Here is a 26,082-nt window from a genome sequence, read left to right on the forward strand (position 1 = left end):
TTCTTCCCTTTGGCCTCACAGCTACACTGATGAGGGGGTCCCCCCCACTACGCAGGACTGATTGGAGGGTAAATTCGGTAGCAGGGACAGAGCTCATATACCAGAAGCACTGTGGAGAGCGCAATAGCTAGTTGCCAGATGCATTTATTTTTCTGTATCCTTTTTGAATACAACAACATTTCAGTGCTGATTGGTTTTGGCTGATCGCAAAAACCCAGCACAGCAAACCTGGACTGCTGTTTCCTGGAAGCAAGCTGGAAGATGAGCTGAGCCCCAGGAGTGAGGATGCTCGGAGCAGCACCCCTCCCTCCGCTGCCCGAGTGTGCCAGGGGGGATTGCACGAGTTGTCTTTTCTCCTTGGACTGCTGAGTTGCTGCCTGGAGCTGACTTTCAGTAGCTGGCAGTGATAAATGGAGACAGTGGTGGTGACAAAAGCCGGGGCTTTCACCCAAGAGTTTGCCTATTTAGCAGTGGTGAGCCAAATCCTTTCTCTGCCTCTCTCCAGGCAGACACCACTCTTTTGCAGACGCTGCAATGAAGACTCCAAGTGATCTGAAGACAGCGTGAACAGATACAGATGATAAACATCATGTGCCAGGCTCCAGGGCAATCTTCCTTCTCTCTGTGCTCTCCTCTAGCAGGTTCTGCCTGGGCTGTCGACCTTCGGTGGTTTGGGAGCGACTGAGAGCCCAGGGCATTGTGTGCTTGTGTACTCTACTGCAGTGTGGGCAGTTTTCCTCTAACATCATCACTGTTATTAAGGTGATGAGGAGGTGCCTTCCCTCTGCTCTGCAGGCTGTTGACCAGCCGGCAGTTAGGCAGAGGGCAGCTCCTGGCAAACCCACGCTGCCCTGCTCTCTCCAGCTGCCTGCTATTCCTTCAGTGCTCAGCCTCTGCCCAGGCAGCCGCTTGCTTGTGGTGAGCAAAGCACGATTGCGGGAGCAAGGAGGGGTCCTTGTGGATGTCAAGCTGAAAGGGAAACAGAGGCGCTTAGAAAAGGAGAGAGATGGCAGCCCTGGCACGGCTGCATGGAGCCAGCTGCCTCCTGAGAGCCCCGCACCAGCACCTCACCCAGAGCCCCCGCTGCCAGCGCAGATTTGCTGCTGTTGCCCTGGTCACCAAAGGGTCTGTTCAGCCACTGCTGAGTGTGGTCCACTGTGCACTGCAGGCAGCAAGAGCCTGCAGCCATATAGAGCTGGAAACACTCCCTCAGAGTCAGCAGGGTGGTGGGGTTTTGCAGGAGCAGGATGAGGGCTGGAAAAGCTGGTGGGGAGAGGATGGTGCCTTCTGACCTGTAGGAGGCTGCTGAGAAACAAGAGGGCTCCAAGTCTGAGATTGAAAAGGTAACTGGAGGCAGGGATGAAAAGTTAAAACATATCCAGCCAAGGACTGAGAGGAAGAGAGTGAGGGAACAGAGATCATGGGACCCAAAACCAGCAGCACCTGGAGAAAGCTCTCCACCAGCATTTAAAGACACACAGCAAGCCTGAGGCAGGAGCTGCAGATGCCTTAGGGAGAGAGATGCAAAGCTTGGGAGGGAGCGGGAAGGAAAGCTGAGAGGAATCCTCGTGGGCATGCGGGCAGCTGCTGTGGGCAGGGAGGGCAGTACAGAGGTCCCCGAGCTGGCAGGGAGCAGAGAAACCAAACCTGTCCCTGTTCCTCGCTGCAAAGACACCTGGACAACGAGCTGGGACTGATAAATGCTGAGAGTGGGCAAATGCATACATTACTCCAAGTATGGCCTCCAGAGCCCCCTGGATGGACTTTGCATGGCCCGGGAGCTGAGCTCCGTGTTGGGGAGCAGGGAGCTCCTGCACCTAGCAGAGCCCAGGGCAGGATTTGGTGCTGGATGCCACTGCCTAGGGCATGGGTGGGAGCTGAAACTCCAAAGGGCAGCCCAGGACAGTTTGCCAGGCAGTGAAATAAATCCCAAGCAACAGACATTTCACACTGGTCGGGAGCACAAGCCTGGTGTGGTGTTTGCAGGCATTGCCTTGCTGTGCCCCTGCCTCCCCTGCCCACCCACAGGCCTTGCTGTGGGCCCTTGCCTGTGGGGCAGGGGGGTCCCACCAAGCCAGTGGAGCCCAGGGCAGCTGTGGTCTCAGCCAGCTCAGCTCAACCGGGCAGATGTGGGTACTGCCATGCTGCCCTCGCTGCCCACATTGCCCCTGCAGCCCCCGCTGTGCCTGCTGCCTGCACTGTGTGTGCTGCCGACTCTACTCGCCGCCCACACCACCTGCCAGGTGCCAGCCAGCCAAAGTCAGCAACAAAAGCTGTCCCTATTCACAAAAGCCTGTTATTGACTTATTTTCCCCTCCCACAAGGCATGGTGTGCCTAGTGCAGGAGATGATGCCGCCTCCCTTCCCTCCGGCAGCCAAAGAGCAGCTGTATATAAGCCACTCCAAAAGCAGCACCTGTCTGTGTGAAAAGAAGCTGTTTTATCACAAAGTTATACCCAAATGAAAAATGTCACAGTGGGTTTTTCCCCAAATGGTCAGAAGTAATTGCTGGGACTAATAGAGCTGCTGAAGTGATGTCACAGTTCACCAACAGCTCCCTTCAGTCTCTAGGTCTGCTTGCAGGGTAACACTCAAGCAACAATACCAGTCCTTTATTTTCCAGAAAGCTGTGTGGGAACTGTAGGTGGCACACGTCAGGCTGGGAGGACAAGCCTCAACTGTGGGTCTGTCCTTCCCTGCAGACCCTTCCTGTGTGTGCCCCCGCTCCATCAGGGAGCCCTGCCAGCTGGGCATCCTGCTCCCGTGCCCCTGCACCCACCCCAGGCACCCCACCACCGGCTGCCCCAGCTGCATCCCCACATTTCCACCTTGCGATTTCATGTTGTAATCTGTCCTGGCACAGGGAGCATCACTGTGCCCTGATATCTCTTAGAAAAATATTCCTGTCTGATGGCCCTGAAGCCCATTTTTTGGTGGAAAGCAGCAGGGAAACAGGCTTCCCGTCAGCTCAGTGTGCAGCAGTCACAGGGATGAGGGGCTGGCTTTGGGGTGGGAGGCTGGTTCTGGCTCTCTGGCTGGGCAGGGGGACCCACGCTGGGCTCTTGCCAGCTGTGCTGCATCAGAGATGGGCAGGTTGTGGGCAGCTGCCTAAATTGGTGCAAATCGGCTGGAAAAAGATATCTGGGACAGCTCAGCACCTTGCAGACCTCCTCCTTTCAGGCTGCTGAGGTCCTCCTGCCCGGCAGCATCACCACGCCGTGCTCTGGGTAAATTCAGTGCAATGCCTCTGGCCTGGCAAGCCCTTGCAGGGGCAATGGCTGGTGCTGGGCTCCTGCGCACCGCGTCCTGCTGGGGAGCTGCCCCCGTGCTGCCGCCAGCTGCCCAGGCTTTCCATCCCCTCCCTTCCACAGCCTGGGCTCCCACGATGACCAGCACACCCTGTGCTGGAAACAGCGGTTCGGCCAGCTGGGCCGTGTCTCTGGGAGAGCAGGCTGGCGCCCAGGGTACACTCTCCTGCTACGGAGGGGACCATCCAGGGGCCGTCCTGCGCTGCAGGGTTGCTGCGTCACCATTGGGAGTCTTTCCCACACTTTGGCTTGCAATGTCTTACTCCCACTCAAGCAAATTTGAGGTGTGTGCCCCACTTCATTTTTAACACCTCCAGTCTGGGAGGTTTCTTCTGCGATGGGTCTTGCGGCAGTGGCACCGCTCCCGAAGTGCAGAGTACGGAGCCCAGGCTTTTCCTGCACGAGTTAAACTGGAAGAAGCCACACTTAAAACAGGGATATTCCCCCACGGGAGCTGCATCCCTGGCAGTGCTGCAGCGTTGGTGTGAGCGAGCTGGGGGGCTCTGCCACCCTCCCTGGCCCTGGCCGTACCCCCACCATCCCGCTGCCGGCCAGGCAGGCAGCGCAGCAGAGCAGCTTCTGCAAAGCAAAACACCTCCTCCCAAGCAGGCTTGCACTAATAAACTAAAGTATTAGCAGCACAGACTTGGTCCTTTTTTTTCTTTCCACTTTATAGTATATATGTTATCATTTAGTTATAGGCAGATCACTTCACTATTTACAGTACATGAGCGTAGAGAGTCTACAGTCTTTTTGATGTAAACAAGTAACTCCGCGGCAGGGGAGTCTGGAAAAAGAAGCCAGTTCTGAAGTATTTACACAATTTAAAATAGAACTTTTATACCCACCGGATAGATATAGATAATACATTGAGCGATTTGGTTAAATTATCTATGAAACTATAGAATCTGACAATGTAAAAATACAAGAAAACGTTCTCTTGTTTTAGAAGGTAGACAGTTAAATCACACTAGAAATAAATCTCTTTTTTAAAAATAATAACAATAATAATAAAGGAAAGGCATAAGAATCCATGCCATCTTTTAAGGTTAAAGTATATTACATAAATAAGGACACAACGGAACGGAACAGGGGAAAAAATTAAGTGAAATATAAAAAACCACTACCAATTAAAAAAAAAACAGACTAAAAACTTGATTCTTAATCACAGAGGGATCAATTCTGCTACTTTTACTTACTCTGCAGGTAGAGAATTGCAGAGTTAAGTAGTACTTACTCAGCATGAGGAAGGGAGGCAGAATTGGCCCCTAATAATTATTAGCAGTGTCCTTTTACTTTAAAAAAAAAGAGAAAGACAGAATTAGCTTTTTTTTTATAAATAACAAAGCAGATGTGCCCCTTTTTAGGTGAAATTCTTACACCTTTCTCAAGAAATGCATCAATTTAATCTTTCTCTCTCTTTCTCACATGCATACACACACTCCCTCCCCAACCCAGTATTTACCTCAGCCTGGCTCTCGGCTCGGTGCCGTGGCCGTGGCCATGGCCATGGGCACTGTGGCCAGGCTGCCGCTGCTGCCCCTGACCCCAGGGTGGGCGAGGGAAGAGGAATGAAACCTGAAGGCTGCATTTGGCTCTATATTGCTTCAGATTGTCAGGGATGGACTACGACACTTAGAACAGAAAGGGTGTCAGGGCTCAGCTACAAACAATGATGTATCTCAGTATTCAGCATACCTCCAAAAAGAAAGGAAAAAAAACAAAACCGAAAAAAAGAAAGAAAAAAAGTGCTGGTCTGCAATTGCAACACTCCTTTGCATGGACCAGTGCTGAAATCAGACACTCAAGACTGTAATGTGGTGACTGAGCTGCTGCTCCATTAGAGATGTGGAGCCCAACCATCTGTGCTGAGTAGGAATCGGGATAAACCTTTTCTCTGGGGCAGCATCAAAACTAAAACCCGGGATTGTCCTGTGCATTCAGCCCAGACACTCAGAAACATTTGCTTCTTCCTGCGGAGCCCCAGGGATCTGCCTGATTCCAGCCAGAAACCCGGTACCCCACCCTGAACAAGTTTTTCTGGGGCAAATCTGTGCAAAAAAGGCAAAGGGACATTTTATCATGAAACTCTTCACATTCAGCATTTCCCCACAGTACCTGCAGGAAACTACTGGGGGACATTCTATAGTTATATATTTTTAAAAAAATAAATCTCCTCCTTACTTATTGCCTACCGTAATAAACCCTTTTGCTCCCAGTTTCTCTTTGAAGTAGCGCTTTTGGCCGCCCTGCAGCCCCGTCCCTCGCAGGGGGTGGGGGGCAGTTTCCCGGGGCTCCCATAGGGGCTGGGGTGCAAGAGTTCCCTTTTTGGGGTGCCCAGCTCCAAGCTGCACCCATGCCAGGGCACCTGCCGCGATGCCAGAGGCTGGACGGGATGTAAAGCTAATCCTTGGGCGGGGGCAATCCCCGTCCCCGGCAGCTCCTGCAAAGTGCTGGGTGCCTCTGGCTTCCCCGGTGGCGTGGGCTGCCTCTCCCCACGCAGTGCCCGGGCATTGCTCTGCTCCCGCTCCGCTTCGCCGTTAGCACCCAAAATAGTCACAGGCCACTAAGGGAGTGAGCTCTCACCTGCCCCTTATGCCCGAGCTCTCCTTCCTGCACCTTTGCAGACTTGAGCACTGCAAGCTAGACACCTTTATATTTAAAAAAAAAAAAAAAAAAAAAAAACCAAGTGGAAACTTATTTTTCACCACAAACCCTGCGTGAGGGATTCTAAACTCAGCAGACCTGTGCTTCTTGAGCTGAACACCCTCCACTCTCACCCAGTCCTAAAAGTCGGGGGAAGCCCCCGGGGCAGGCAGCACATGCCCCCTGCTTTTCCCTGCTGCAACGATGGGCTGGCAGGCGCAGGCAGCTGCAAAGGGCTGACCCAGCCACAGTTGTGCCTCTGCTCCCTGCACACCTCTGCGCATAGTGCATAAGTCCTGGAGAAATTTCTTAGGGGAGGAGGGAAAACGAACCATCCCAATTTAGGGGAGAAAAAAAGAAAAAACCCCAACCCCCCAAAAAACCACCCCAACCCCACTTATAGGCTTCAGGCACCACGAAGACCACTTATTGCATCTCCTCCTACCCTACAGGTGCAGTACTGATCAGCTCTGTGCAGGACGAGCCCTCCCCTTCCCGTGCACTGGCCTTGATATCCAGAAGCCAGGCATGGGCAGGGGCTGTGGGCTGACCCAGGGTGCCCAGCCGCAGGAAAACAATGTGAAATTTTGTATCTGGGTACACCAAAACCAATGCTTGAGAGGCGACTGAGTGATCCCCCAGGAGAGGGCTTCCCCGGCTCTGGAGCCCCCCCAGCTCCGCACTAACCCTTCCCCTCTGCCACGCTTGATGCATCCCCAGCGGGGCCCGGCCGTGGGGGCTCGGTGCCCTCGGCTGAGTGGGAGGTGGAAGAATTCCACTTACTTTGCTTTTTTTTGTTGTTTTTTGGATTGATCGTTTTCTGAAAAACATCAGCACAGCACAGGACAGTACTACCCACCCTAAATGTGTCGCTATATACATTCTACATAAGCTCTATAGCAATCACATGTAAACATCATCATTGTGAGGAAATACTAGGACAGAAAAAGGCAAAGCTACAATGAGGCAATTGCCAATAGCAGATGCTCAGTCTCGGCCAGAGCTACTCGTGTTTGCTAAAATGGGATGACAAGTGGGGGGAGCTTGTGGCAGGAGAGACGCTGAACCTTGCTGCTGAGACTGAAATGGCACAAGGACTGTTCCCTGACAGTGATCATCACCAGCGGCAGATTGGGGACCCGCAGTTCAAACCTCACAGTGGCCTGTGGGGCCTGGCGCTGCCAGGCTGGTTGTCATCAGAACCATGGCTTCCCTGAAAGTGGGGAGAAACAGCCCGGTAACTGTGCTGGTATCAGCGCTGCCAGCAGAGACCAGCTGCACACACGGCCCCAGAGCCAAGGGCCACCATGGCAGGGCTCAAGCTCTTGGCATCGCATCTCATGCAATTTCGGAGGCTTTGGTCATACTCCCTGCAAGACAAAATAGTACCCACACCAGGGAAATGAGAATAAAACCCCCAAGTCATATCGAGGGAAGACCCCAGGAGACTCTAATCTATCTATTGGCAGAGTTAAGGCTATAATATTCTATCTACATAGGATGGCTGAATCCCTAGTGGTCTCTGGGTCTGAAAAATAAATGGAGATAAGGGTGATGGCTTGAGGAGCAGCAAGGTTCCTGCTCCCTCAGAAAAGGTGCCTCTGGCCAGCTCGTGGTGGGGTTTGCTCCAGCCGGTGGCAGGCTCTCTCCCCCTCCCACCTCAGCTGGAGATGGAGGGCAAGTTTGCAAGAAAATTTCAGGGGGGTGCTTCTTGAGCATGCCCTAAATCCAGCACCGCCGGGCAGCCCTGAGGGCCCTCGGCCAGAGGCAGAGCAGGCAAGCAGGCCATGGGGTGCTGGTGGGCAAGGGGGATGGATCCTGGGTGCCAACTGGGTGCTGGGGAAGTCTATGGCTTATCAGGTACCGGGCAGAATGTGGGCAGGGCGTTGGGTGGGACGGGTGTTTGGCGCACTGCTGTGCCCTCTCCTGCCTCCCTGCCTCTCTGGATTTTGGGCTGGCTGCCGGGCGGGGATCACAGATGGGTGTTCTCGCCCCGCTTGCTTTGCAGGTGGTGGAAGTGAGCGGGGAGCAAGCTGCTCAGCCTGGCTGGTCTCCTAGACACCTAAGGAGACAGAGAGAAGCAGCTCCCTTACAGGGACCCGGAGGAACCCATGCCCCAGGCTGTGCTGGCAGGACCCACCGGATCAATCCTGACCAGCGCCGGCCCCCCGGCCCCTCTCTCCTGCCTCCAAAGGCAGCGGAGGGCTGGAGCAGCGCTGGCTGGCAGGCGTCGGTCCCACAGCCCCCCAGGTAGTGCATCCTTCTACCACCCCTCTCCTTCACGCCTGCAAAGCTGCCTGGCCCCACGGCGAGAATGGCACAGGGCTGGCGTGCCCCACCGCCCGCCGGCTCCATTACGCACCAAAACCGAGCTCAGCATCTGGGTGCTGTGACCCAGCTGGGCTGGGGGCTGGGGCTGGGGGGCTTGGGCCACGCAAGCAAGAAGAATGGCTTTGACAGCAAAGTGGGCGACCCCAACATGACCGCCGAGCACCCTGGTTTGCTGGCGGGGGAGGCGGGTGCCCCTGCGGCTGACGGGTGAATGCCAGCTCCGTGACTCTGCTCTGACCCCCCATTTGCTGAGTGGCAAGTGCCTCATTACAGTGCATAGTTAAAAATCAAGGAAGCGGTACAATAAATCTGAATTACAGTACATCTGAGCCATAAATACATTTTTTTAAGTATATACTTTTTTTTCTCTTCTTCTATTAAAAATTAGTTTATAATCCTGATTCTATTCACAATTAACAATTTCATCATCACACACTACGGACAAAAAAATGTTATGGTGAACACAGCTGCAACTCCGCGGCGGGAGCACGGGGGGTCCAGAAGGGAGGAGAGGGGCTGGGGGGCTCCTAGGCTCACCCTAAAACAACCAGTCAGAAGCGGGGGGACTAACGTGTGGCAGTGAGACATCAACACCATGGGGACTCACAGACAGAAGCAGCTTTGTTCAATGTAAACATCGATCGGAAGGGACAGCAGTCTCTCTCTCGCGCGTGCGTGCTCTCGCTCTCTCTCGCTCTCTCTCGCTTTCCATAGACTGAATAATTTCTTTGAAAACGTAAACATATTGGAAGTGCCTTGACTGAGGTATTGAGGTATTCCTCCAAGGTTAAGGCTGTTACCGATGCAGGCTTAGCTGGGCCTCCTGCAGCAAGCTGTCGAAATCCATGGTCTCGTACTTGCTTTTCACTGGAGCTGGGGAGGACTCCTCCGCGCTGCAATCTGGGAAGGGCAGGGACACAAGGCAGCCGGGTCAGGGACACGAGCGGGACACAAGCACGCTCGCTGCCTGGCAGGGAGGGAAACTGAGGCACGGCAGGCCACTACTCACTCCCCCGCTACTGGTATGCTGCATCCTGGCACTGCAAAGCCAGCCCGGACGAGGCGGTGATGGCAAGAGGGAGCAGGGACGGTGCTGTCCCTCCCCGATTGAAAAGGAGCTGTTGGGGAGAGGGGCTGTAGCACTGCCCAGCCCGGCAGGTCACACACCACAGACACCTGTTTCCAGGTGCACAAAAATCTGCCGGGTGCAGCTGAATTCCGAGGCGCTGACACGGGGCCGACCCCACGGGAGCTGTGCCAGTCGCGGGGAGGGGGTTGCCTGCCTGCAGTGCTCCCCAGCCCTCCATCAGAGCTGAACAAACAGTGCCACCACAAAGCCGGGGAAATTCAGCAAAGGCCAGAAATAAGGCTGCCTAATTTAACAGCAGGTGAACCCTTTTGGGTGTGTATTTTTGAATGAGCCATGAATGGCACAGCTGCATTTCATCCCTGCCTGTGGGCTCCCCATCTCATCCTGTACCAGGGCGAGCAGGATTTTAGGAACGAGCCGGGCTGCACAATAAGGGGGTGACTCCTGGCCTTGAAGCAATCTGCAGGTGAGGAGCACTGAAGGGGGTTCTCCTATGCAGGGGGGAAGCTCTGGCCCCCTCCCCACAGCACTGCACAGCCACATGCCAACATCTTCCTCACAGGGTCCTGTTTCCTATCTTCTCTGTACCCAAAATGAGAGGCCCTAGGATTTATTCAGATGAACAACAGGCATTTGCACCCAAAACCAAAGTCGGAGGGAATGCTGCTCAGAGCAGACGAGAGGTGCTGAAAGATCGGGCAGTACTTGTGTCAGACTGGGTGTCTAGAGATAAGTCAAGACTTAGGGCTTTATTTTCTGGGCTTCAGTCTCTCATGCATGAAGTGGGATACTAGAACCACTTTACCCCCTACAGAGGGTACAGAAATGAATGTGCAGTGTCTGTGAAACACCGAAGATCACAGCAACAAGGACTGAGTGAAGCCTAGATCACATTTCTCTTTGTGCAGGACCAGCACAGGGTTTCGCTCCTGTCCCTTAGCTCAGGCTGCAGCCCTACCACTCGTGGAAGGACAGTCCAACGAGACCCTGGCTAACGCACTCACCGAGTGAGGCGAGGTCTTGCAGAAGCCAACACAGCACAGGAAGAGTTAATGCAACTGTAGCACATTTCAGTGCCATCATTTTGGCTCAAAAGTGCATGTGCAATGTGGTGAATCTGCCCTGCGGAGCAGCAAACCACCCGGATCACCTCATGGGCTAATGAGATGTTGCTGACTGCTCTCTCTAATGACTGGGAAGGGACTTCTCTGCTGGAAACCATCCAGTGCTGTGTAGAAACACAGCAGAGACAGGATGGGCTGTGGTCAGCTGAGACCCAGCAGCCCTGGGGTGTGATGCTACGTTTTGCAGCCAACACCCTCCGGGCCCTCACGCTAGTTGCTTTTCTTTTCTCCCCCCAGTTTCCCAAGCCATCTGACTGAGCTAAGAGCAGCTACGTGAGCCATAGGAGAGCCAGTGGGCTTTTCCTGCAGGCTCTAAAGAGGTTTAGGATCCTTGCATGACTAGGGTTCAGCAGTGCAATGTGCCGTTACAGCCCTGTGCTGATAAACGAGATGCTTTGGAAAAAGCAGCTCATGCTTTCTTACCCAAGTCAGCATATCTGGTCCAGAAGAAGTGCCCGAGGCCACCAGAGCTGAGCTGGAACGAAGGCTCGTTCCTCTTCCTTAGCGAGGTGCCGTTCTTCAGAGATAAGGCGGCATGCTCTGAATACCGGTAGGTGATGAAGCCGTATTTATCCCCCCTGAGCAACCAGAGAAATAATTCAAAATGTGACAGGCCCCGCAGTCCCTCTGATGCAGCTCTGCTCAGCACTGCACCCCCGGCCTTCCCTCCCACTGTCCCTCCATCCTGCCATCCCTCCATCCCACTGTCCCTCCATCCTGCCATCCCTCCATCCCACTGTCCCTCCATCCTGCCATCCCTCCATCCCACCAGCCCTCCCCATGCCCTTGAACCTGGGCACACGCTGCATCTCCTCATCCAAAGCGCCGAGACCGTGGGCTCGGCTGACCGAGGGGGTTGGCGTGGTGCAGAGCGCTTCACCCCACCAGCACAACTGCATCACTCGCACATGCACAGCTGGATGCGGGGGTGACCCTGCACCGCCTGGCAGTGCTGATGCTGCCTGGAGAGAGGGGCTGTCTGGAGCTGCTGAAGACCCGGACCGCAGCGCGCTCCCCACCCACCTGTTAGTCCTGGACAGGACTTGGCACTCCACGATTTCACCAAACACTTCAAAGCGTTTCTTCAGTTCGCTGGAGCTCATGCTGCTGGAGAGGTTTCTGATATACACCACCCTGCCTTCCCCCTGGCAAATCAAGCAAAGGTTTCAGGCCCCAGGACCCTGTGCCTCCGTGCTGTTGACAGGCACTGGAAATGTGGGGCTGTCAAGGAGCCCCTGCAAGCCAGCACCGGGAATGGGGCTGCAGTGGGGCAATACTGCCATGGGCACAGCCTGACATCTCCAGGGTCTGGCTGTCCCTGCTCCAGCTAGCTCATGGGTGTCACCCCCAGGACACCACAGCTGCAGGGGACGGCCATATCCAGGCTGAAGCAGCCACCACCCCCTTCTTCTCTTTTAAATTTCTGCTGCATTCCTGCAGCTTTTTCACCTTCTTCTGGTGAAGATGCTGGGAAATATTCCCACGAATTGCTAGGGGCAAAATTCAATTGCTTTGCAGGAAAAAAAAGCCAGAGGAACGTGTGTGTGTGTATGTGTGTGTGTGTGTGTGCGTGCATGCGCACAGCAGCACAGAGGACCAAGTTATTTCCCCGCAGGCCCAGACGCCCCCAGCTCCCACCCATGGGCACACAGCAGTTCCTGGTGCACGAGGCTGCCTCTGCAGCAGGACTGCATCTGTAACGGCTGAGTAGCTTCAGGGATTCCCCAGCTCACCCTGCTAATTGCCAATGCCAACTGCACTGAAGCACCATCATAGGATGCTCTGGGCATTTCTGGGCCATGACTCCATGTATTGCCTGTTGTCTGGTGGCTTCTTCTTCATGTTGGGTTGTTCTCTCCCCCTCCACCCCCATGTCCTTTTCTAACACCGGCCTCGCACCAAGGGATGCTGAAGCCAGGGTTAACGGGCTCCACCACTGCTTTTCTGGAGCGGGAGATGAACTGAGGGCTGGGCATTGCTTTGTCCCAACGCGGGGTCCCTGCTCACTTACGATGGCCTTTTCCCGTCTCTTCTCCAGCTGGCCCCGGTGCCCGCTCCCGCCCTGACACTGCTCGCCGTTCTCACACCTGGGAAGCAAGGGAGAGGAGGTCAGCCCGGGAGGGTTGGGGGATCCAGCAGGAAAGCTTCAAACGTCAAAGAGAAGCCAGGGCACGCGGTGTCTGCAGCAGTGGGCAGGCACTCCAGAGCACTGGCAGCCGAGGAGAGATGGGGGTCTGGAAGCACTGGAAAGGACACTGGAAAGTCCTTTCTGACAGATGCTGGAGGGGGTTCCCAGCCAGCAGCTTGCCCCTTATCAGGCACAGTTCCGGCCCCTGCCCATGCCCCATCACTCCCAGCGCCATGGAAAACCCTGGCTGCTTTGCCCCAGTGCTGCTTTCTCTGGCCATGGCTGATGTTTGAGCAGCTGCTGATGTAGTACCAATTATTTCAATAATTTTTATTTCATTACTTAGCATCTTTATTACTTGGGCCAGCAGAGCAGAGAGAGCTGGGGCTGCGATGCACTGGGGCAAAAACACAGGGGACAAGAATGGTCCCAAGTGCCCTCCCCGCGGCCCCCCTGTACCTGAAGGTGCGTCTGCTTGCGGGCGATCGGGACCGGCAGCACGAAGACCCCGAGCTGGACCTGCTCCGGGAACAGTAATGCAAACTGGTCCTGGAAAGGGGGTTTCTCCGCAGGCACAGCTTGGTGTCGCCGTGCTCCTCCTCCTCCTCCTCTTCCTCCTCCTCCTCCTCCTCCACAGGGGAGCCACTCTCGCTGCAGCTGTCTTCAAAAACGGTGTCATACTCAGGGGTCTTGCAGAAGACCATGTCCTCATCGTCGAGAGCACTGTCCAGAAAGCCAAAGTGCTTTGTTAAGCTGGCTCTGATCTCCTGGTCTCTCAGCTGCTTGACGCCGTCCTTCCATAGCATCTCGCCACCCGCCTCCTTGCTGCCCAGGTCCAGCCCCTGGTAGTGGGCAGCCGGGACCCTCCTCTTGTGCTCCATCTCCACCTGGCCCGGGGGCTCCCACGACTTGAGCACCTTCCTCTGCAGGGCAGCCTCGGGCTTCAGCACCTGGCAGTAGTCGTGGTCCCCGAAGGAGCGGGAGAAAGGCCGCTTGAGCATGCCCTGCTGCTCGGGGAGCGTGGGGCGCCCGGCCGCTCGGCTCAGGTGGGCGAAGAGCTCTGTCCTCTCGGGGTGCTTCCTGGGGGCTTTCCGGGAGGCTGCTGTGTCCCCTCCGCCCCCGGGGATGGGAGCTGTCCCGTCCTCCTTCCCTGGCTCCTGGGGGATGTCTGGCTTGTACAGGTCCTCCTCAGCGGGCTTATACGGTGGAGTGGTGGGCGGCGTGAGACCTGAACCCCCCCAAACAAAGGGCAGGAGTCAGCTCTGCCCCCGCTGTCCTGCCCCGTCCCGCCCCAGAGCCTGGGCTGCACCAGGCGTTGCAAGGGAGGAGGCTGCTCAGCCCCTGCAGCCTCATCCATCCAGCAGCACTTGGGGAAAAAGGATGCCTGATCCCAGAAAGGACCAGAGGACTCTCCCTTCCCTCCTGGCTCATGCAGGGGCCCGCTGAACTGCCCCTCCCATCCCAAACATGTCCTGTCAGCAATGGCATCTCTAAAGGATGCAGCTTGCCAGCTGCTTGCAGTGCTCGGATGTGGAGGTGAGGCAGAGCACGGGAAGTGCCCTGCACTTGTGGAACAAAGGGGGGCTCCCGGACCAGGGGACGAACATGCCTGGTCAGCTGGGGTTGGCTGGAACCGGCAACTCCAGGCTGAATTTAGGGTAAATTTGCCCCCTCCCAGGGAGGATTTTTGTAAAATTAAAAAATTAAAAGCCTGTCCTACCTGCTGTCCCACACAGCTCCACAGTCAGCATCGGCTCAAAGTTTCTCTTCCCAAAGGCTGAGTCACTGGAGAAGAGCAGAAAATAAGGAGAGAGAAGATATTTAGGTGAACTGCAGCCCCCAAAACACAAACGGAAGCTGAAAAACGCTGCCTACCAGCGAGCCCTCCCACCACGACTAATGCTTGATGGAGTAACCCCGTGGAGGGGTGCAAGGGGCAGCGGGGTGAGCAGCGTGCCCTCCTTGTCCCAGCCAGAGCTCTGGGACACGTTGCCCCTGGCATGCAGAAATGCCCTGCCCTCGGCCCAGGTCTCTCTGAGCTCCTTGCACCCGAGCGATGGCCACAGCTCCCCACAGCCCCACCCCCAGCTGCACGGCTCAGTCTGCTCTGCAAAAGCAGCTTTGCTTGCTCACTGCAGATGCATGCCCAGCCAGACAAACCAAGGCGGCTTTCCAGCCCCAGCGTGGTTTATTTAGCCCCATGCGCACTTACGTTTGTGCCAAGGACAGCGTGAGACACCTGGGTGTTTCTGAAAGGCAGGGAGAGAAGCAGGTTACCAGCAGAGCTGTGCTCCCTCCAGCGCCCACGGTGCCCACAGCAGGACCCGGGGCCCCTCTGCCCACCCTGGCCTGGCAGGGGGCTGGGGACCATGGGCTTTGCCTGCCTGGGAGGCAGCAGCGTCTGCAGCAGGGCTAACACTGCCAGGGTTGAGCCATTCATGCTCACAAAGCGCTTGCGGATAGCTGTGATTTTGGGGCACAGGTGCAGCTGAACGCCGGTGCCCAGGCACAGGGCGAGCCTGCAGGGAAGAGGGACCCAGAGGGATGGGCAGCCTGGTCCCTACTGGGTTAGTGCTACACCAACTCCCTTATCTTGTTATAAGGATAGGGAAACTGAGGCAGAAGGCCCCCATGGATTGAAACAGCACCCCAAAACCAGAACAGGCACCCAACTCCCCATGCATGGGACCCCACAGCCAGCTGGCACATAGGTCAGGGCCTGGCTGTGCTTGGGGCTCACAGCTTCACTGCCAGCTGAGTGCCAGGCGCCTGGCCAGCAGCGCTTGCCTGTGGCAGGGACGGCACCAGCAGCGCCACAGGCAGCACGTGTGCACTGCGGGGGGCGAGCAGAGTGAGACCCCCCGGCCCCCCTCACCTGCTTGCTCCAGGAGGGCACAGCGCTGGCTCTCAGCCCCGTTGCCCACCTCGCTGTCCCCCGGGGAGCCCAGGGAGAGGGGCTGGGGCTCCACCAGTGGTGCCGTGTCCCCCACCTCCACTTCGGCCGCGGGCTCTTCAGCGGAGAAGCCCTCCAGTGCTGGGCACAGTGCAGGCTCTCTGGAGGCCAGGGTGTCCCGGGTGCCACGGCTGTCCCCAGCCTCCTGGGGGACAGAGGGCTCGGGGGGTGGCTCGTCAAGGAAGGAGAGCCAGTGGCCAAGCTCGGGGTTGAGTCTTTTGGACCGGCGGACAGCGTAAACGGTGCTTTCCTGCTTGCGGGCCACCTTCCCCGGGGCTGTGCCCAGGACGCCTGCACGCTTCCCAGCATCGTCCTCGAGGCCACATGGCTCCTGCAGTGCCTCTGCCTCAGCCCTGGGGCTCTGCCGTGGCTCGCCCTTCTCTGGTGCCATTTTGGCTCTGGATGTGCAGGTCCCAGTGGCATCCTCCCCATCCTGGGCCGGTGGCACAGGGGAGGAGGAGCCAGGCGGCCGTGCCAGGGCAGCGTACACGGGCTTGCTCAGGCGGTATGGCTTGCTCACATCACACAGCAGGTCCCGCGCCAGCAGCTCCTTCAGGATGGAGAAAGATGCTCCGGGCTTCTTGCAGCCCGCGGCCGCCTGCCAAGCACAGCCTGGCCGGCTCTGGGCGCTGCCAGGGGGGCCCGGCTGCCCGGGGCAGTCCGGTTTGGCTCTCTTGAAGGGGCTGCTGCAGGGCTGGGGCTTGGCATCAGCAGCGTCGCGGGCGGGCAGCTTCCGTGGCGGCAGGCAGTAGGTGTGCATGTAGCGGATGAGCTCCACCACTGAGTGCATCTCCCCCTCACAGGAGAACTGGCTGCTGGAGCCATCCTCTGCTGAGGAGGAGGGGGTCACCGAGTCGCCGGAGCTCAGCGAGTCTTCGCTGGAGTCACTGTCGTCCTCATGATGGGCGCAGTCGCCCGGGGACGAGTGGTGGCGGCTGCTGGGACACTCCTCAGGTGCCCGGGGGGCTTTGGTCTGGGGGCAGGGGGCAGTGGAGGTGAGGTGCCGGTGCAGCTCAGTGCAGCTGCGGCTCTGCGCCTGCGGGACACTCGCCCTCCTGTCCCGGGGACCCTCCACCTTTGAAGAAGAGAGAGGAGAAAGTCAGCCCCGAGCCCTCCAGCCACAACCTGACGCAAGTACCAGGCATGGGGGGAGAAGCCCCCCAAGCTGACAGAGCCACCCCACATCCCTGAACACCCCAGTTCCAGCCCACCAGCATCCCGACCTGCCTGGGGGTCAGCCCCATGCCCCAGGGGGTTTCCATGGGGCACACGGGGCCGGCAGCCCAACCGCCCCAAGCGCTGCCCCTCCAGCAGCCAGCACGCAATGATGCTCCTTCTCCCTGGGAGGGATTTGCTGCTCTTCCCAGGCAATCTAATTTGCCGGGCCTAATGCACCGCACAATTACCATTAGCCAAGTAGAAAAATCTTTGATGGCAACTTCTACTGGGTTTCAGGAGATTAGCTTAAGTGATGGGGTCGGCTCTGCAGCACGGCATGAAGCTCTCCCTGGCCGATGGCTCCCGGCTTGGGCTGTGAGTCAGCGGGGAGGGGGCAAGGGGGTGGCCAGGGAGCATGTGGGGCTTTCACAAACCAGCGCCCAAGGAAGCTGGGAGACGCCTGACCCCATTGGGTCCAAAGGAGATCGAGACATTTCTCAGCCCAGCACAAAGCTTGAAGGTTTTGCGAAGCCCAGACTGCAACCCCGGTGCAGACAGGGACAGGAACACTCTGCCCGTCCCCAGCCCTCAGCTCAGAGGCTGCCCACGCTCCCCGACACCATCCTTTGGTGACCTGCTTTAGGATGGCTCCCAAGAGGTGGGTGCAGGATGGGCTCAAGGTCTGCCCGCCGGAGAAGTACCTTTGTGTAGGGCCGTGCGGGTCGGGACTTAGGGGTCCCCGGGCGCCGGGCGCTCCCATCCCGCTGAGCCTCGCAGCTCGGAGGCACGTGCGATGGAGAGAGGAGCAACTTCTTCAGCTGCAAAGAGAAACCGCAAGAAAAGGAGTCGGCATCGCAGCAAGGGCAAAAAAAAGCGCTGACAGGGCCACAGCCCCTTGGCTTGTGCCTGCTCTGGGCACATCCATTGCTGATCATTCGACCCAAAAATAGGGGAGGCAAAATAAAAAGGCAGGGAGGCACAGGGGCAGCCCTGAGGGGGTTGGGGCTGTCTCCACAGCATTCACCCACGGCCCCTGGGACCCCCAAGCAGGTTGGGGCGGTGGGAGGCATGAGGGAATTTACTTCCCAGGGGCATCCCCGCTCCAGTCAGGCACACAGGAGCTGTCGTGGCATCCAAACTTCCCACTCCATCAATTCTGCCCTTAGATGACACAGACTTTACACTGGCATGAGTGACGGGTTTGGACAGTTCGCTTGGGTCCCCGTGCAAGGCTCATTTAGCCGAAACATCCAGAGAGTGCCTCGACTCACTAATGAGCTTTCAAGGCATTCTGCAGATGCAAGCCCCTGTGGGACCTGTTGAGGATCTTCCCCAACACGTTCTGTCAGCCCATGGTCAGTGGGAGTGGGGTTTTCTCTTGGTTACCCACAGTGCCACCACTTCTGATGGCAAGGTCAGCATAACATTTTTCTTCTACCCAAAACCATTTTTGGTTAGGGGGGTAAAAAAACCCCAAACCCCACACCCAGCAACAACATTTCATATTCCACCCATGTCGCGCTAACAACCAAAGGCGACAACAGCTCAACAGCAAGACGACTGCGTAGGTGCCAGGGGACTGCACGGGGGAGACAGATCTGGGGCTCCTGCACTGGTCGGCGGGCACAGAGCCCCGGGACAGGCGTGGGGGGTTTTAAGGGGTGACAGAAATAGGGGTGCCCAGGTCAGGGTCTGTCGGGAAACGTCAACCGGGGCACGCACAGCTTTAGGCGTGCAGCTCCTGTTGGTGGAAGCAACCAGTACCTTTCCCCCCCCACCCCTGCAACGTATACATCCTATATATACACATACATATTGTGTGTGATATATACCCCCCTGCGCAGGGTGTGGGCGGTGGAAATGCACGCTCTCACCACTGGATGTCACTCCTCCCCGCCACAGCCCCGGCTTTTGGGGAGACCCCGGGGCCAGGCTGGGGGTCCCTGGGGGGTCCGTGAGCCCCAGGAGTGAGGGGGCTGGGTGCCCCTGTCCTAGGGGACCTCCCGGGACGGCGGTGGTTTGCAGCAAATGCTGCCAGTTAGTTCTGGCCAGGAGGGGGAGCGGGGCTGGAGCCCCGATATTGCAGGGAACCAAGAGGGATGCTCCGATCACCAAATCTGTAGGGATTGGAGGCCGCACAGCCCCTGAGGGGGTTGTGGTGGAAGGCATGGGGGGGGTCAAACCCTCCTGCTGAAAGCTGAGGGCATGGGCTGTCTGACACTCCGGCCAAGCCCCCTCTGTCCCTCCTGCGAGAGCAGCGGGGAGCTCAGCCCCGAGGCAGAGCCGGGCAGAGGCAGCCACTATTGCCCATGGGCACAGGGCTGGGATGTGCTAGGGAGACCCCCGGGCAGCCCCACATCCGGAGGTCCGATTAAAAGCAGGTGTGGGTCTTGCTAAAGCAGCCCCCACCCCTTTGACACCCACCCCCACCCCCTTCATATATATATTTGTATACACACAGCTTGTTCCCGTGAGGATGGTGATGGAGGTGACAGCAATGATGCAGAACATGTATACGTATACAATACAAGTATATGCTTTGGTATTGACGGTTAAAGAGAGTTTTAAGCCTAGAATGAAAAAATTCAGACCTTTGCTTCCTATCATACCCATGCAGCCGGCTTATCAGGGGCTCATCCAAATCCACCTTAAACAGTAGGAAGTGGGTTCTTACTAGAGACAGCTCATCAAACTCGGGGGCCGGGGGCGGCCCCCCCGTGACCGGGGCGGTGGGTTTGGGGGAGGGGGCAGGCGAGGTGTAGGCATGGTTGAGCGTGTCCCCCTCTTCCATAGTTCGGAAGGCAGCCAGGCCCATGTCATCTCCCTGTATATCATCCAATGTCTCGGTGAGGGCTGCCAGCAGTGCTTCGTTCTCGCTGTCTATTATCTGAAAGGAGCAGGCAGAGAAGAGAGGGGGAGTTAGGCTGGGCAGAGGGACCAGGGGATGCTGGGCAGCAGGGAAGAGGGGTTGGCAGTGCCACACCAGCACCCACATTTTCCAGTGACTCTGCAGGGGACCTGGCAGAGATTTTCCCCAGCACAGCACTAGGATGGGATCAGGAGGAGAGAGACCCAGCTGGAAAAGGATCATCAGTCTGTCCCCCTGCACCTCCAGCAGGAAAATAATGAATCAGAGCATCTTCTCTCCCAATAGTTGCCTCCACCCCACCATGAGACAAACAGCAGCAGATAAAGGATGTGTGATTTAAAGGCTCCTTGCCCAAATCCTTCTGCCTCTGGGCTGCAAGTCCCCCCAGCACTGGCTATCACAGTGCTGCTGAGCAGGGCTGGGAGCAGCACCCCGCCAGGATGGGAGCCCGGGGAGGGAGCAGGCACAGCCCCCTGCCCTCTGCGGGGCTGGGGGGGGCCGAGAGGGCACAGCTGGTTATTTGCAGCTCTCCCGATGAGGAAGGCAAAGAAAATGTGAAGAGTCGTGAGCTCAGCCCAGGGCTGCCCAGTGGACAAGAGGGCATGGACCCTGAGAGGGCACAGGGGGAGCTTAGCCCAGGCTGCGCTGCTGGCCAGATGCCACAGCTTGCAACAAGCAATATAGGATTTGTTTTCACTAAAAACCCCCAAACACAGGCACCTCTAGCTCGACAGGGGCTCTCAGCCCTCACACTTAAAGCTGGTTGTGCCCAGCACTCTGTGAGGGACCCTGCGACAGAGCACTGCCCCCAAAATGAGATGGGCTTTATACTACAGCTCCCCGATCTATGTTTTTCATTGAACGGCATGATCTGGGGATGCTGACGGGAGATCTGTGAGTTGCTGGGACTGTGCCAGTGCTGCGCTGGGCCAGGCAGGGCCATGGGATGCTCCTGCCTCCTCCCTGCACGCCACCCGACCTGCCCCCTCGGGCCCCACTTTCCATCTGGGCTTTGCCTTGGCTGATGCACCTCCAGCCCTCCCAGTGCCCTCTCAGTCCCACACAGCCCACCAGTCCCCTTCCAGTCTGGAAATAAGGTGCAAAAGCCCAGAAGAGGATGCAGATCTGAGAAATGGCTGAAGTGAGCCAGGAGTTCCTTCTTTTTGGTCCTCCTCCATCATGTTCTGAATGTAATTTATGTCCAACAAGAAGCAGGCTACCATCAGCTATAAAATTAGCACGGGGGTAAATTCAGACTTGCAAGAAGGACTGTTGACTGCACACAGCCTCCCGTGTTTCCCTCATCTTGTTTGAAAATTAAATATCTTTTGTTCCGTGCCCTAACCTTGCTCGCAGTTACTAGAGCAGGCTCCAGGGAAAGGCAGCAGGATGCCCCATTTTTGGCTCTGTTTCTTTTCCTCCTGTTACTGGCATGAGACCACTGTGCATACAAGTTCAGTGGGATACATGTCATCATACTCCACTGCTCCTAATGGGCCTGTCTTTTGCATTTCTTTTCTGTTTATCTTTTCCCCAGGAAGTTCAGCGGAAAATATGCATCTCGTGATGAAGGTCCCTCAGCTGGACTGGACCATTTTCAAGCATAGCATCAGCACAGCATAAAAGCCAGAGGGTTGTTATTATGGCCAGGTTAGAAAATATTGGGGCTTTTTTTTTTTACGCTTGTTTAAATACAGATCCTCTTCCCTCCCAAAATGTAACCCAGAGTTGGTGACTAGCAGGCACCAGTGGGTCACAACCTCTTTGTCCAAGGGGGGTAAGGGCCTGGGTGTTGCTCAGGAGGGCACAGAGACCCCAGCCCCCAAGGACAGGACACATCCAGGGCATGGCATGAGCTTTGGGAAAGGGGAGCGGCCTGCCTGGCCTGCTCTGCGCCCGGTCCCCAGGCAGCCTCGGCAGCTCCCTGCCTCCAACCTGCCTGTGCCGTGCTCACAGCCCTGCCCTGGCGTCACAGCTCTGCAAGATGCTCAGCTTTTTTGCAAGGAGAAGCAAAAACAGTGCTGAAGGACAAGGACCATCCCTGCCTGTGCCCGGGAGCATCCTCTGCCCCAGCACTGCTTTGCACCGCGCAGTCCCAGGTGCTGGCACAGTGATGGGTCCATCCCAGCACAAAGGTGAGGAGCAAAACCAGCCACCCTCTGCCAGAGGGATCCCAGCCCCAAACACAGGGAGGATGCCAAAGCTGGAGAGCCAGGGGAAGAGGCTGCTTTCTGCTCCTGGGAAATGAATATTCCTGCCCCACACCACAGCCCTGAGACCCCGACACTGCTGCCCTGGCACACCCTGCCATCCCGGGAATTGAACGGGATGTGCTGCACACCAGCTGTAATTCCCTTTTAATAATACATCACAGGATGGTTGGCTCAGCACCCTCCCCTGCTCATCCACCTCCTCATTAGCCTTACTCTGCTTGTCCCATTTAGAGCTGGCGCGCAAATTAATGAAGCACTAATCAGCTGGGGAGGAGCTATTAATAGTTTTGTGTGTCTCCTCCTTCCTCCCTCCTTCTCCCCCTGCCCTGCCCTCCCCCTGCCTCCATCCTCAGGTCCCCTGTGCCAGGAGGATGGGGGTACCTGGAAGAGCTCGGAGTCATCGGTGCTGTACTGGCTGGAGTCAGTCTCCGAGTGCTCCCCGCACCACTGCAGCTCACTGAAGCAGCCGGCTGAGTCGAAGTCACTGGCATCCAGCTGAGACAAATCAATCTCAGGGAAGTCGGAGTAGAGGTGCTCCTCACCGGACACCTCGTACTGGGGAGAGAAGAGAAAGGGGGTGAGCCCTCTGCCACACCACAGGACAGTCAGAACAGGCAGCAGCAACCACCTGCAGAGATGTGCTGTCACCTCTGCTCGAGCCCATTACTCAGACCTTCTTTCAAATAAGCTTTGGCAAGTGGCTCCAGGAGCAATCACATGGCAACGCAGAGAGTGGAGAGCACCTCTTCACTGAGCATCTTGTAAATCGGTTTGCACAGCCTGGCACTGGCACTGCTGGTTACTGAAAGCTGCCACGCAACTGCCACCAAACCCCCTCTCCTGTGTCCTGTGCTGTGGCAGGTGTCAAAACAGCAGCATCTACATTGGAAGAGCCTTGTCTCCTCCAGTGAGCAGAAGCTCAGGGCACAGCACAGCCACCCGGATCGTGGCAAAGCAGCTGCTGCTGCTCTTAGGGGAAAGTGAAGCCATTCCTGCCTTTGGTGCTCTAAGGGTGACATCCAGGGTTATCCAGCTGCCCTGGAGATCAGCGATAACAGAGCAAGGCAAGAGACTTGGGTGCACATGAGACAGCAACGCACGGGGCAGCCTCACGCCCGGTCAGCGTGGCTGCTCCATACCCCGTCCCTGTCCCCGCCACATGGCACTGAACTGCTCGGGGACAGTCCCTCTGGGCAAGCTGCATGTCCTGCACGTCCCAAGGCACCGCCGAGGCAATACAGACCCTGGTCCCCACATCACACATGCAGGATGAGAAAAATGCCATGGAAACGAATTGATGTCTGGGTGCAAACAGGGGGATGCGAGCTCTAGGAACTGAGCTAAAAGTCTCCATTTAACCACAGAAAGGAGCTGGGACCTGCCTGCTTCTGCCTGGCTCCCAGCTGCTGCCTGGCCACAAAGCCCCGCAGCTGCATCCAGCACCTGCAGGAGCAAGGGCTGACCCCTCAGGTCGTGCTTGGTTTTGCCCCCGATGTCCAGGTTCAAACACAGAGGGGAAAGGTCTGGTGTGACTTCTCCTGGTATTGGCTGCCCAGGGGGAGTTTTCTGGCAATGAGGGAAGCAAGTTTATTTACAGAGCAAATGGATTTTGGAGCAGGCAAACATCTGAGCATGTAAGAGAGGCTGCAGGGGCAGGAGAACATGGGGGCCTTCCCTCCTGAAATGCCCTGGAAGGGTCTCCTCCAACACTCAATGGGAAGGAAAAGGGATTTCAAACTGAGCTTCAGGAATGGAAAAGACAGTGTTTCTTTCTCTTCTCTTTTTTTTTTTTTAATTGGGATACTCTGGGAGTGTTAACTGTGTTCCCATAGGCTGAGGAGCCTGCATGCCATGCTCCCCACTGGGTTTAGGACATCCTGTGACATACCAAAGGACACTCCTGTGCACACACCCACTCCCATTTTGCATTTCTCACCTGCTTTCCATCCGTCCCATCCCAGGGGCGGTGGAAGAAAGGGTGAGCAGTTTGGAGGATGCAGCAAGGGTAAGGGAGAGCAGCTTCACAGCCCCATAGCAAGCCAGTGCTGTGTCCTGGCAATGAACTGCCAGCCCGGCTGTGCCCATGGCCGCAGCAGGGCCAGGGGCTGCAGGGAGCTGCAAGTACAGGCAAAGTACTGCCAGGAGCCAGGGAGCTGCCCCGGCGCTGGGAGGATGCTCCCCCCCAGTGCCCTCCCTCCGCCCTGCTGCTGGAGGGAAGTGTATGAGGTAGACATCCATGAGCGTGGTGCCAGCAAGTATATCAGGCACAAAAAAAGTTTATGCAAACACCTGAACGGCTCCGGGATCTGGATACTCCTCATGGGCCCCCCAAGGCTGGGGCTCTTCAAACCTGCCCTGCAAAAACCTTTGGTCCCTGGGTGGTCAGGGAGCATGTAGCAGGTCAAGGGTCCCTGTCCTCATCACTGCCAGCTCTGGGGGATGCAGATGTTACCTTTCCCCCCTCCTGTCCCCTCTGCTCAGGGACATCCTGGGCTGCTCTGGGATCAGACGTCCTTTGGCCTTTCAGATGTGTCCATTACCTGCTGTGGCTTGTCCCTGCTTTCCTGCCACCACTCCTGTGCCTGCTCCAGAAGAAGTCTTGTAACAACTTTGGCTCCCCCTTCTCCCCAAATCTTCCCATGGGAACACAGGCAAAGGCTTTTATTTTTAGAAAAGCCATACATACATATATATATGTGTGTCTCTGTGTGTGCGTGTGTGTGTTCAATTAAAAATAGCAAAGCAGTCAAATTCTCCTGCTCCTTTTGATATGCCACAAGGGAAAAGATCCTGGTGCTGAGATCACAAGGAGCAGCTGACACCAGTGCTCGGGATGTCTTTTGATCAACTCCACAGATGTGACATGTCCCCATTGGCAACAAGGCTGGGTAAAAATAAACTCCTGCAATCTAATGCTGCTGAGCTCTCTCTGGGCACCCCGGAGGCAGGAGTGCCCTGCCACTGCCACGCTGTATGCACGCTGTAGGCAGAGGTTGGCAGTGGATGCTCCCAGGTTTCCAGCTAGCACAGGTCAGGAGTGCCTGAAAACTCAGCTCTGCCTGCACCGGTCATCCTCCTCCTCAGAAAAAGTGGGGAGAGCCTTTGCTCAGGGTGGCCGCTCGCACAGGTACCCAGCAGGACACCCCAGCGCGAAGCCGTGGCTCCAGCCAACCCCCTCTCCTAGAAAGGGTCATTTAACCAGTCCAGTCGCTGAGGACTTGAGCCTCTGGAGGGAATCCATCACTCCAAGCACCGCTAGCCCAGCACTGAACGCTGAGAGCAGAGCCCCTCTGGGCTGGCCACAGGGGTGGGAGAGGACGCAGCCCCCTGCCTGGGTAGGGGGTGGCAGCAGTGATGGGGAGGCTGCCTGCGGGCACTGGACCTCATCTGCTCTGACTTTCCCTTTTCCCACCCTTTGCATTTCCTGCTGCCTTGGGAGAGGAGTGAACTTTTGTTCTAATTTTACTTGGGAGTTTGTAGGAAGATCAGCCATGGGTTCTTGGTGTGCAGCCAGCAAACACCCATGGAGACATGCTCAAAAATTCGGAGGCATCCTCCAGCCCAGACACCTGGCCTGTGTGCACTGCACTGTGGCTGTGACCAGACAACTGCCGGCAGCTCATTGTGACTTTGATGAATCCCTGCTCTGGGGAAGAGGGATGCCCAGGCAGCTACACGGGTGCCCCAGTGCCACACACCTACATCCTCTGGGGGAGCAGGAGCCCAAGCCTGGGCATCCCCTCCAGCAGCAGCAGTCCCTGCAGCTGCACCTGAAAACTACAGCTAAAAGGTGGAGAGCATCTGGGGGAACGGCCTCCATTCAGAGCCATCCTCCTCAGCTTTCTTTGAAGCATGAACCAACCCTGACCTCAGCCCTAGCAGAAACACAACAATTACAGGACAAAGAGGCAGCTGATACTCGCTTGCATGTAGCAAGGAGCTTTGCCTCTGCAGAGGCTTTGCTTGCTGGGAGGACAGAGCATTAACGGTTTTATTCATTTACTGCTGAGCTTGGACAGCCCTTCCCCACTGCGAGGGGTTTATAACTTCAATCATGGGAGCGGGGGTTGCCCCAGGAGGCTGGCAGGGACCTGTGCACTGAGGGTTTGTGCTCATTTCGTGCCCCTGACAAGGCAGTTGGATTCGGCAGAAGCCATGCTGTGCGTGTCCAGGGACAGCCTGGAGAGCAGGAGGGCTCTGTGCCCGCCACGGCTGCACCATCCATATCCACCATGGTGGAGCTGGCAATAGCAAGAAAGCAC

The 26,082-nt window shown here is 56.8% G+C and overlaps 1 protein-coding gene across 2 annotated transcripts in view; it reads right to left on the minus strand.

Moving 5' to 3' along the window:
- Nucleotides 1-128: 128 nt before the first annotated feature.
- PPARGC1B (PPARG coactivator 1 beta) overlaps nt 129-26,082 on the minus strand; it is a 58,039-nt gene continuing 32,085 nt past the window's right edge. Inside the window, exons 2-13 of one of the 2 annotated variants that reach the window (XM_074884034.1) lie at nt 22,202-22,375; nt 19,413-19,625; nt 17,440-17,556; nt 15,503-16,655; nt 14,840-14,876; nt 14,348-14,412; nt 13,087-13,855; nt 12,511-12,586; nt 11,523-11,644; nt 10,923-11,077; nt 9,086-9,185; nt 129-969 (exon numbers count right to left, since the gene is read on the minus strand). In XM_074884034.1, coding sequence (XP_074740135.1) covers nt 588-969; nt 9,086-9,185; nt 10,923-11,077; nt 11,523-11,644; nt 12,511-12,586; nt 13,087-13,855; nt 14,348-14,412; nt 14,840-14,876; nt 15,503-16,655; nt 17,440-17,556; nt 19,413-19,625; nt 22,202-22,375 — 3,363 coding nt within the window. In that variant the 3' untranslated portion in view covers nt 129-587. Of the gene's footprint in view, nt 970-8,892; nt 9,186-10,922; nt 11,078-11,522; nt 11,645-12,510; nt 12,587-13,086; nt 13,856-14,347; nt 14,413-14,839; nt 14,877-15,502; nt 16,656-17,439; nt 17,557-19,412; nt 19,626-22,201; nt 22,376-26,082 lie in introns of both variants that reach the window. The other variant, XR_012630877.1, reaches the window with a different exon arrangement.

The sequence above is a fragment of the Strix uralensis genome, chromosome 14, assembly GCF_047716275.1.
Source record: "Strix uralensis isolate ZFMK-TIS-50842 chromosome 14, bStrUra1, whole genome shotgun sequence".
NCBI classification, from domain to species: Eukaryota; Metazoa; Chordata; class Aves; order Strigiformes; family Strigidae; genus Strix; species Strix uralensis.